The sequence below is a fragment of the Myxocyprinus asiaticus genome, chromosome 28 (genome assembly GCF_019703515.2).
Source record: "Myxocyprinus asiaticus isolate MX2 ecotype Aquarium Trade chromosome 28, UBuf_Myxa_2, whole genome shotgun sequence".
Classification (NCBI taxonomy): Eukaryota; Metazoa; Chordata; class Actinopteri; order Cypriniformes; family Catostomidae; genus Myxocyprinus; species Myxocyprinus asiaticus.
The window spans coordinates 30,060,041-30,072,428 of record NC_059371.1 but is presented as its reverse complement, the minus strand read 5'-3'; the positions used below and the strand labels follow the sequence as shown (position 1 = coordinate 30,072,428).

The 12,388-nt window shown below is 44.7% G+C and overlaps 1 protein-coding gene across 2 annotated transcripts in view; it reads right to left on the bottom strand.

The window, feature by feature from the left end:
- Positions 1-1,024: 1,024 nt before the first annotated feature.
- The window catches only part of LOC127418664 (serine/threonine-protein kinase max-2-like), a 36,024-nt gene continuing 24,660 nt past the window's right edge, over positions 1,025-12,388 (bottom strand). The window contains exons 14-16 of one of the 2 annotated variants that reach the window (XM_051659343.1): positions 2,301-2,381; positions 1,648-1,780; positions 1,030-1,493 (exon numbers count right to left, since the gene is read on the bottom strand). In XM_051659343.1, coding sequence (XP_051515303.1) covers positions 1,413-1,493; positions 1,648-1,780; positions 2,301-2,381 — 295 coding nt within the window. In that variant the 3' untranslated portion in view covers positions 1,030-1,412. Of the gene's footprint in view, positions 1,494-1,647; positions 1,781-2,300; positions 2,382-12,388 lie in introns of both variants that reach the window. The other variant, XM_051659344.1, reaches the window with a different exon arrangement.

Sequence of the window (12,388 nt, the reverse complement as noted above, 5' to 3'; positions counted from 1 at the left end):
AGCATCTTGTTTCTCAATTATTTGCATTAAAATGACATATTTTGCACTATAACTATTGCCCCTATATCTACACAGTATCACTAAAACTCCCCTGGGGATGTTTTACCCCAAGTGTGGGGTTGTCAGTCAGCTCTCAGTGACTCAGTCAGGTGGGTTATAAGCAGGTACCTCTCTTCCATACAGCCAAACAAACACTGCTTCTGCAAATAGCTGGGCACTTTAGCAGGATCTTCTTGTTTGGTGTGCATGAGGCATCTGCCATTCTTCAAAAGGTTTATGGGAGTTGCCTTATTATGGCCACACCATTCATATGCAGCTGCTCAACTCAAATACATTGGTCAAGAGCTGGGGAAACGTTTGAGAGTGTTGACAGAACTTTGGAGGGCTGGACTCACAGCCAACCTAAAAAGCCCATCCTGGACTGTGAGGTGACACGGGGGTACCTGGTATTCAAGTTCAGTTAGAGGTTAAGAAGGCTGCGTGGAAAAAGGGGAGCATTGTGCCTAGAGATTAGCCTAGTTTTCACTGCCATACAATACAGTTGTGACAACCACCAGGCTTGCACTTCCTGTTTTTATTTCCTGGTCTTTGCTTATGAGGTGAATCTCACCTCTCAAAATATGTTCCAGTCCACATTATTAATGACTGTCTGCATAACCAAAGTCCCTTTAAAAGGATAGTTCACCCAAAAATGAAAATTCTATCATAGTTTACTTACCATTGTGTTGTTTCAAACCCATATGACTTTTCTCCTTGGAACACAAAAGGGGATGTTAGCCTCTGGCACAATTCACTTTCATTGTATGGAAAAAGGATGCAATAAAAGTGAATGGTTACTGAGGTGAACATTCTGCCCAACTTTCCCTCTTGTGTTCCACAGAGAAAAGACATATGGGTTTGGAACAACATTAGGGTGTGTAAATGATGCCAGAAACTGCATTGGTGTTTTTCTACTATTGGCTGTGATTTTCAAAATATGCATTTTCAACTGTAAGGCAATTTTTCAAAGCAATCATTTCATCCCTTACCATCATTGTTTATAATAAAATATTCTGTCAGAATAATATTATGACAAAGAAATTTTTTTAATTTTTTTTTGAACGCTTCAGAAAACCTTTATTTGTACTGCACTAACACCACTGTTTAACATTATGGTGCACAAAGCAGGTCAGAGAGAAATTAGCATTTTGTATATAACTATCATTGCATGTTACAGTTTGCTTGTGCATTATACTGTATACACTAAGCTCTGTTTTACCAAATAAGTTAAATGATCAAAATGGCAACCAGTAAGTGCTCAAATATGAAAAGTGGCAATGCAACACAGCAATTACAAAGGCATGATCTGCATATTTAAAAAACACACATAGTGGGCACAGTCGGCAGGACCTCTGTTTAGTGAGTTAGAACACTCAGATTCCAATCGAAGTCAGGGAACCTGAACTTCCGATCTTCTTAAACCTATTGGCTGCAGCAATGGCTATGTAGTTTTTCTGTACAAAGAAGGAGAGATGGAAAGAGAGTGAGAAATAAAACATGTAAATAAAACATTTTGAGGTGGGTGTGTGTGGGTTTGGGTGTGTGTGTGTGTGTTAAATGGGATTTAGGTTGTATGTTTAATCATCTGCATGCTCATTATTTCCATACCTTCCACATTCGCCTGGCCATGTATTTCTTCAGGAGAACCTGCGACTTGAGCACAATATTAGCGCTCTTTGCCTTCTCAGAGATGTTGTTAAGCCAAGGGTGTTTGAGACACTGGGCAGCACTTAGACGACCACTGCACCCAAGAGGACAGAAGCCAGAAAGCAAAAAGAGAAAGGAAAAATTATTAGATACTTTTTTTTTTTTTTTTTTAGAGATACCAATGGACTACTACAACTAGGTATCCAATGGACAAGATCCAACGTCATTGGTTCTGGCATGTATCATGACACATCTGATTTGAATGTATGCAAGTGTGATTGAAATTAGAGAGCTGGGGCAGACGCTTTTAGTGAATTATAACTTCAATTTCAGTCTGTTCCTACATACATTCCTATCATATGTCTTCAGAAGACTTGGAATTCTATTACTGGACTATTTTAAGGTACTTAAATGGTGCTTATTGTCAATTCTTGGGCTTAACAGCCTCTGACCAGTGCATTTTATATGAAAGAGCAGCTTGGACATTCTGCAAAACATCTCCTTTTGTGTTCCATGAAAGAAACACAATTACACAGGGCAAAGAGGCAGAGCAGATCATTTCTGAGCGACTAGCCCTTTATGATAAAAGGCTGTTTCTGTGTTTTCACTCTCACCTTTTCTCTCTGATCAGCAGGTTGGTGACAAAGTCCTGAGCCTCAGCAGAGACATGTTCAAAGGCATCCTCATCAAAGTACCTACACACATCCAACAGGGGGCATTGTTTTACAGAGGGCCATCAGGCTTGTGCAGTTCCCTTATGACTCAATACACTTGACATTGCGTTTATTAACGCATATGGGGAGTGCCTTCCACACGACCTAGTTGAAACCTCTCTACATGCCTGACACCGTTTTGGCACAAAGCTGTCTGCTATAAAAGCAGGTGCACAAACACCATTTCCTCAGAATTTCTTCCTTCAAGACAGCGATCATCTCTTGTCTAGAAGCCTTCTAACTTCGCCATCGATATACACGAGTCAGCGGGCGGAATCTTCGCGGGAATACTTTCCGCTCCCCTGCAGTGCTACAATGAACATCACACTGCCTCGCCGCTTGATGCTTCGCTGGTGAATGGGCCTCAGCATCCTGATTCCCCACAGCGCTTCGACAGGGTTTGTTTATCCTTACAAAGCAATTGTACAGTATGTATATTGTGTGATATAAATCTATATTTATTTATATATCTAAGAGAGTCACTTATGTGTTTGCGTCTTTTAAAAGATGTCCTTCCATAAGTGTTCCTTGTGCGAGAGGCACATCCCGCCATCAGATCAGCATGAGAGCTGCGTTTACTGTCTGGGCCATGCCCATGCAGAGACTGCTCTCATGGAGACAGACTGTCCTCGCTGTGAGGGCATGAGTCTCATGACGCTTCGCACGCGAATCACCCTCGTTTTGAGGGACGATTCTGAATCACACGCCCTCCCACCCGCCTCTTCTGTGATACCCAAGGATTCACACGAGGAGGCACGGCGGGGTCGTAAGGTCAAGCAGGATGACTTTGAGGTGGTCCTTGTGGCGGCACACGCCCTGCGAGCCCCTCAATCTCTACGAAGCACGTTTTCCGATACACTATGTGCGAGATGAGCTCCAGCCATCTGAAAGAGCGGGTGGCCTCGTCTCATTCAGTGGTTCTGATGCCGGGGATAATAATGACGAGGTCATGTCTCTCGCTGCATCAGGCGAGTGGTCAGTGGATGATGCTGCCGCCCCTCCCTGCAGCAAGGGCGAGGAACGTGTATGCGCCACTGACAGGGAGATGCTCCGCATCCTTACAAGGGTGATCGAAGAGCTTCACCTTGAGTGGTCTCCCCCAGAGGAACCTGAAAAGTCTCACCTCGATGAATGGTTCCTGCAGTCCGGATACCATCAAATGGCAGCATCCCACAAATCTGCCCCATTATTCCCCAAAGTTCATAACGAACTGTCTAAGTCCTGGTGCATGCTCTTCTCTCTAATGTGGATCACAGGGAAGAAAAGGGTTATGCCCAACTACCCACTGTGGAGGGGTACACCTCTGCCCAGGGAGTACCAGGCCGTGGAAATCACGGCCCATACATCCTTCCAAACCGTGTAGACATGTCCGCACTGGCGGGAAAAGCTTACTCAGCAGCAGAACAAGCTGGATCAGCACTCCACGCAATGGCGTTGCTCCAGGTATTTCAAGCCAAGCTCGTCAAGCAATGGACGAGCACGGCTTCGATCCAGAGACATTCAAAGAGCTCCGCACTGCTACAGACTTAGCGCTGCATGCTACAAAAGTCACTGCACAGTCTATGGGCAACCTGGCAGTTCTGGGTCGATATATATGGCTGACCCTCACAGAAATGAGTGATAAGGAAAAAGCCACTCCGCTGGATGCTCCAGTGTCTCCAGCGGCCTCTTTGGTGGCTCTGTGAATAAGTTTGCTGAGCGTTACGTTGCGACCCAGCAGCAGTCACAGGCTATGAGACACTTTATGCCCAAACGGAGTACATTACAGCCAGTTCGCTACCACTTCCCTATAGTGAGCGACGCATTATATCATACGGTAAACAAACCAGATTGCCCTCTGTCCTTTTAGGCGGATGCGTGGCGAGCCCTAACGCGTATTTCAGAATGGGTGCAAAAAACGATCAAACATGGTCCAATTTGCATGCCTGCCACCCCGTCCTGAAATACAATCTCCTCGTGAAAAGCGTGATAGAGATTGAGCCAAATTGTCAAGCCCAAAAAGGGTTTTACAGACATTATTTTCTTGTCCCAAAGAAAGATGGCGGGCTTCGGACAATCCTGGATCTGAGACATTTAAATCGTGCACTCACAAATTGCCTTTTCAAAATGATTACTCAGAAATGGATCTTATCATATGTACGCCCACACAACTGGTTTGTGTCGATAGACCTGAAGGATGTGTATTTTCTTATCCAAATTGTACAACATCACAGGATGTTTTTGAGATTCATGTTTGAGGGAACAGTGTATCAATTCAAAGTCCTGCCCTACGGACTGTTTCTGTCTCCTCGCACATTCACAAAGTGCATCAATGCAGTTCTCGCCCCTCTGAGACTGAGCGGCATACGTATATTGAACTACCTCGACGACTGGCTGTTACTGGTGCAATCAGAGGTCTGTTATGCCAGCACAGAGACTTACTGCTTCAGCATCTAAACAGCTTGGGCCTCAATGTGAACTGGGCGAAGAGCACGCTCTTCCCCCAGCCAACAAGTCCTTTTTTTGGGAGTCCACCTCAACAATACGAGCGGGTGCACACACCTCATGAGCGAGCACGTTCAGGCCATTCTACAGTGTCTGTCTCAGTTCAAACTGGGGAGAACACTTCCACTGAAGCCATTTCAGAAAGCATTGGGATTTATGGTGGCGACAACCTCTTCAGTGCTGGTTGAAGCGCAGTGTGCCATGACATGCTTGGGCCAAGGGCGCATGTGCATCACTATATCCCGCCGCTGTTTAGCTGCTTTAGCACCATGGAAAGCTCCTGCGTTTTACCAGCGAGGTGTCACGCAGAGGCAAGATGTCAGGCAGAAAGTGGTGACTATGGATGCTTCCAACACAGGTTGGGGGGTGGTGGACGCCCAACTTTCAGCACCTGGACAGGGGCGAAAAAGTGTGGCATATCAACCGCCTAAAGCTATCAGCTGTATTTCTAGCCTTAAAGGCTTTTCAGTAATAAATAGCGAACTGTCATGTCCTGGTTCACTCAGACAACATGACAGTTGTGGCATCTATAAACCGCCAATGCAGAATTCATTCACCACCACGGTTGAGACATCGATCTATATGCCTCAGTGGGGAATACCTACTGTCCCCTCTAGTACTCGAAGTCACAAGCCCCGCTAGAAGCGGATGCAATGGCACACAAATGCTGGTGAAACACAAATATGCATTTCCCCCGTTATGCCCGATTCACTCTGTCATATGCAAAGTCCCCGAAATGGCCCATCCAGCCATGGTTTCTGGAAATGATTAGAGATGCTGTACAGATCGCCATGGGAAATATCGCTAAGGAGAGATCTCCTCTCTCAGGCGCAAGGCACAAACTGGCATACCCAGCCCCAGCTGTAAAACCTGCATGTGTGGCCCCTGAACAGAGCATGCTAAATGCACCAGAACTGACACATTCAGTCATAAACACCATTTTACAGGCCAGAGCGCCGTCTATGAGACGCCTCTGTGCTAAAATGGAAGGTGTTCACTGATTGGTGTCTCACATGGCAAAGACTCAGAAAACTGCCCCATACATTAAATTCTCATATTTCTTCAGGAGCGATTAGACGCAGGACTCCGTTAACGCTCAAAGTGTATGTAGCAACTATATCTGCATATCACACACAAGAAGCCGGCGCCTCTATAGGCAAGCATGATTTAATCAAAGTTCCTTAAAGGAGCAAGGCAATTAAACCCACCTCGGCCGGCTACAGTCCCGACTTGGGACTTATCTTTAGTCCTAAACGCTCACGCAGGGCCCCCCTTCAAGCCTTTGGACTCTGTTGATTTGCGCATGCTCTTCGTTAAGACCGCACTACTGCTGGCTCTGGCCTCAGTAAAACGGGTCAGTGACTTGCATGCACTATCAATCGACAATTCAGGTCTGGAGTTTGGCCCCAGTCTTTCAAGAGCCACTATCAAACCCAGAAAAGGCTATGTGCCTAAGATCCTAACCACGCCCTTCAGAGCGCAGGTGGTTCACCTTCAGGCCTTCTTCCCTCTATTTAGTTCAGATGAGGAACAATCATTGCATTTGTTATGCCCTGTGCAGGCACTACACGCATACGTTGAGCATACGCACCAGTTCAGATTGTCTGTTCAGCTCTTTGTATGCTATGGAGGATGCACAAAAGGAATGTCCATCTCCAAGCAAAGACTTTCTCACTGGATTGTCAATGCAAATGCCCTGGCTTATGAGTCGCAGGGTAAGACTTGCCCAATAAGTGTTAAAGCACACTCAACTAGAGGCATGGCCTCCTCATGGGCATGGACAAATGGTGTGTCCTTACATGACATATGTTGGTGGATGCAGGATGGTCCTCTCAAAACATATTCGCAAGGTTTTACAACCTAGACGTAATGTCTCTCTCTTCACAAGTCCTCTCTGTTTAGAGTGCTTGCTATCCATTGGCCAAATATATATACTTATGCTCCTCCCTTTTAGGAAGAGCTCTCCATCTTTTACACAACCGCCTGCATTAGGCCATTGTAATTTACCATAAGTCACTAGCACTTACATTATAAATAAACTCCCTTCCCAACTGGGTTCATGAAGGAGTTAATTCATACTATATGAATATAGTTCATATATTCATCCTAAGTGCTCCCCTCCTGGTCCAACACAATGGTCGCTCACTGCGGCATACTCATGTCGGTCGCCATCCCACAAGACTGTGGCGTCATGCTTCCTTTCTGGGAGGTTATGTCGTGTAGTGCGGCGTGATGGGATTCTGTTCCCCATATGCATTAATAAACGCAATGTGAAGTGTACCGAGTCGTAAGGGAACATCTTGGTTACGTACATAACCTTGGTTCCCTGAGATGAAGGGAACAAGACATTGCGAACGCTAGCCGCACTACAAGACTCAGAGTTCTTAGTCAGAAATTCTGAGGAAATGGTGTTTGTACATCTGCTTTTATAGCAGACAGCTTCGCGCCAAAACGGGCGGGGCTCAAACACCATAGCCAGTATTAGAATATTGGTGTTATTGTAGAGAGGTTTCAACTAGGTGGTGTGGAAGGCACTCCCCATATGCATTAATAAACGCATTGTCTCGTTCCCTTCGTCTCAGGGAACCGAGGTTACGTACGTAACCAAGATGTTCTTTAATAGTAGTTTTTATCGACCCTGTGATTTCTAATTAGTTGTTTCCAGGTGGTCAGGAATTAGCTGGTTAGCAGGTCCCTGTTTGCGCCTGCTAGTAGATGCTGGAGCTACACCCTATGATGGAAAAAAGCATGTTTTCCCATTGAAAGCCTTTTAAAATTAGCCATCTTTTTTGACAAAATAAATTATTTTTCCAAGAACAACTTAAATCGCAATTATTTCATTACAGTACATCTTTTTCCAGAATCAGATTGTTTTTAACATGTGGTTAGCGCTAAATACAGGTCTAAAATATTTTGTGATCAGATCACAAAAACCACATTCGAATGTGATCAAAAACGCATCTCTTTGAGGAGCACGAACATCTGAAGCTCAGGTTAATACAGGTAATCCACTAAAATAATGAATAATTATGCTCGAAATGTTGCTTTTGCGCATAGATTAAATTTCAGCAACAACAGAGAGAAACAGTGTGCCATTTATTTTTTTTAGCACTTTCTCAAATCAAATCAAATCAAATCAAATCACTTTATTGTCACACAGCCATATACACAAGTGCAATGGTGTGTGAAATTCTTGGGTGCAGTTCCGATCAACATAGTAGTCGTGACAGTGATGAGACATATACCAATTTACAATAACATCAAATTAACACAACACAATTTAAACATCTGTTATACACATAATTACACTCAACAGTATACAAATAATAACATACACTGTACAGTATACAATACGCACTATATAGATACACATTATTCAATAAAAATAAAAAATAAAAATATATAAAAAATATATATATATATATATATATATATATATATATATATATATATATATATATATATAGAAAATACAGTACAATACTGTACAGACATTCAGGCTGTCGGTTGATAGTCAGTTGTTAAGAGAGAACATAATATAATAATAATATAATTTATGACAGTCCGGTGTGAGATATAAGAGTAAGGTTAATAAAGTGCAGTGCTGATGTATTTTGATCGTGGGAGATCAAGAGTTCAAAAGTCTGATTGCTTGGGGGAAGAAGCTATCATGGAGTCGGCTGGTGCGGGTCCTGATGCTGCGATACCGCCTACCTGATGGTAGCAGTGAGAACAGCCCATGGCTCGGGTGGTTGGAGTCTCTGATGATCCTCCGAGCTTTTTTCACACACCGCCTTGTATATATTTCCTGGAGGGAAGGAAGCTCACCTCAGATGATGTGTCTGGCAGTTCGCACCACCCTTTGCAGTGCTTTGCGGTTGTGGGCGGTGCTATTGCCGTACCAGGCGGAGATACAGCCAGTCAGGATGCTCTCCACAGTGCAGGTGTAGAACCGTGTGAGGATGTGGCGATTCATTCCAAACTTCCTCAGCCATCTCAAGAAGAAGAGGCGCTGATGAGCCTTCTTCACAACAACTTCAGTGTGGATGGACCATGTGAGTTCCTCAGTGATGTGGACACCCAGGAACTTGAAACTGCTGACTCTCTCCACTGGTGCTCCATTGATGGTGATGGGACTGCGTTCTCTGTCTTTTCTTCTGAAGTCCACCACAAGCTCCTTTGTCTTACTGACGTTGAGGGAGAGGTTGTGCTCCTGACACCAGTGTGTCAGAGTGTGTACCTCCTCTCTGTAGGCTGTTTCATCATTGTCAGTGATCAGACCTACCACTGTCGTGTCATCAGCAAACTTAATGATGGCATTGGAGCTATGTGTTGCCACACAGTCATGTGTGTACAAGGAATACAGTAGTGGGCTGAGAACACAGCCCTGCGGGGCTCCAGTGTTGAGGGTCAGTGATGAGGAGATGTTGCTGCCTATTCTAACCACCTGGCATCTGCTTGACAGGAAGTCCAGGATCCAGCTGCACAGTGAGCTGTTTAAGCCCAGAGCCCGGAGTTTCTCATCTAGCTTGGAGGGCACTATGGTGTTGAATGCTGAGCTGTAGTCTACAAACAGCATTCTCACATAAGTGTTCTTTTTTTCCAGGTGGGAGAGAGCAGTGTGTATTGTAGATGCAATGGAATCATCAGTGGAGCGGTTGTTGCGGTAAGCAAACTGCAGCGGGTCAAGAGAGAGTGGCAATACAGAGCAGATGTAATCTCTGATTAGTCTCTCAAAACATTTGCTGATGATGGGGGTCAGAGCAACAGGACGCCAGTCATTTAAACAAGTTATTTTTGATTGTTTTGGAACAGGCACAATGGTGGATGTTTTAAAGCATGTGGGGACTACAGACAAAGAGAGGGAAAGGTTGAAAATGTCCATAAAAACACCAGCCAGCTGGTTCGCGCACGCTCTGATGACGCGGCCCGGAATGCCGTCTGGGCCAGCGGCTTTGCGGATATTCACCCGTCGGAAGGATCGTGTTACATCCGCTACAGAGACGGAGAGTGAACTAACCTCTGTAGCTTCAGCCGCGAGAGCTCTCTCCGCGAGGGCGGTGTTATTTCCCTCGAAACGAGCATAAAATGTATTTAGCTCATCTGGGAGAGAGGCAGCGGTGTTCATGGCGGAGTTTTTATTCCCTTTAAAGTCCGTGATGATGTTAATTCCCTGCCACATGCTTCTAGAGTTGGTGGTGTTAAACTGTCCTTCAATCTTACTCCTGTACTGGTGTTTTGCAGTTCTGATAGTTTTTCGGAGGGCATAACTGGCTTGTTTATGCTCCTCCATGTTCCCGGAATTAAAAGCGGAGGTCCGCACATTAAGTGCCGCGCGAACATCGCTATTGATCCAAGGTTTCTGATTCGGATAGATTCGTACAGTTCTGGTCGGAACGACATCCTCTACGCACGTTCTGATGAAACACATTACGCTATCAGCGTAAAGCTCGATGTCGTCATCAGAGGCGGACCGGAACATCTCCCAGTCCGTGTGATCAAAACAGTCTTGTAGCGTAGAATCTGATTGGTCCGACCAGCACTGGATCGTTCTGAGGGTGGGTGCTTCCTGTTTCAATTCCTGCCTGTAAGCGGGCAGAAGCAGAATGGAAGAGTGGTCCGATTTGCCAAATGGTGAGCGGGGGAGGGATTTGTAGCCATCCCGGAACGGAGAGTAGCAATGGTCCAAAACCCGGTCCCCTCGTGTGTTGAAACTAATGTGCTGGTGATATTTTGGTGCGACTGATTTTAAACTGGCTTTATTAAAGTCCCCGGTCACAATGAACGCGGCCTCAGGGTGCGCGGTTTCCTGCTCACTTATACTCCCATACAGTTCCTTGAGTGCCCGGTCTGTGTCGGCTTGTGGGGGGATGTACACAGCAGTGATAATGACCGCTGTGAATTCCCTCGGTAGCCAGAATGGTCGACACAGAAGCATAAGAAATTCCAGATCAGGAGAGCAGAAAGACTTGATAGAATGTACGTTCCTCTGATCACACCAGGATTTGTTGATCATAAAACATACACCACCACCTCTGCTTTTACCTGAGAGGTCTTTCGCTCTGTCCGCTCGGTGCACGGAGAACCCCGCGGGTTCAATGGCTGAGTCTGGAATCTCCGCAGACATCCAAGTTTCTGTTAGGCAGATAATGCAGCAGTCCCTTGTATCTCATTGGAAAGAGATCCGCGCTTTCAGCTCGCAGAGCTTGTTATCCAGAGACTGAACATTTGCCAGTAGAATAGTGGGTAGCGGGGGTCGATTTGCGCGGCGTCTTACTCTGATGAGAACGCCGGCTCTGTTTCCCCTTTTCCTCCTGCGTTTCCCGGCCGTGCTGCCCAGACAAAGGGCTCTGCTTGCGTGTTTGTAAACAGCGGGTCGGCATTGAGGAATGTGAAGTCCGGTTTACGGTGTGAGATTGCTGAACCAATGTCCAAAAGTGTTTGTCTGTCGTGGACAATAAGGCAGACAACATCCAAGACAAAAAAAACATAAGAATTGTTAACAAAACATTACTATGTTGTGTCGGAGCTCGCAACGCAGCAGCCATACTCGGCGCCATCTTGAGTCCTTTCTTTGTCTTTTCTGATTTTTTTACGCTTTAATGTCATGCAGTAATGCACTGACATTGTGATTGTTGTATGTCTTCATGAAATCAGAGACTCTCCCCTCTGAATCTGATCACAAGTGGTCACAGGAGATGCATTTAAGCAACCAGGTGTAAACAGTGGTGTCACACCTGACCACATGTGATTGGATCACCCGAAACACATCTTAATACCAGGTGTAAACGGGGTCTAAGATATCAGCCTCAGTGGTTTTACCATAGGAGAGTGCATAACGGTCAACTTGGATCATGTGAGTCTTCTAAGCCAATCATATAATGGCCCTGACATGACCTCAATAAACCATGTAAAGTGTTACGACAGTAAATCACAGTTTTCAGAAACCATACAAATGAATGTGTCAAGCTGTAAACAGACACCTACCTGTCATGGACAATTTTATGACTTCTCTTACAAAACAGCAGTTTTATCATAGTAATCTCCACATATAGTCCACTTCAAAATTGTTTGATGTAAAACATGTTGAAGATTAGCGGACGAGGTGAATTCATTAAGTGATGAGCTGTTTCCTCAAAAAAGCATTTAATTTGGTGAACTGAAGCATTTTCTCCATAAACATCCATTCAAAAAGAATGGCTTTTGGTCTCCTCGCCAGTGTACAGCTACGTTATGTTTTGATTTGCTAAACTTGTAGGCTGCCCCTTGATAGAGGTGTTCAGCCTCCAGATCGCATAATTCCAAGGAACCCTACGCTTGCCGAGCAAATGCACTCAAAAAAATAATTGTAAGATTTACGCATTTTAATTTCATAAGAAACTTCCTTACATTTGAATTATGTAATCTAAAAAATATATATGTTTTATTAATTTAATTTTGTTAAACATTATACCATTCAGATTTGATAGAACTTTGTCATGAAATTTAAATGTAAAAAAAAAAAG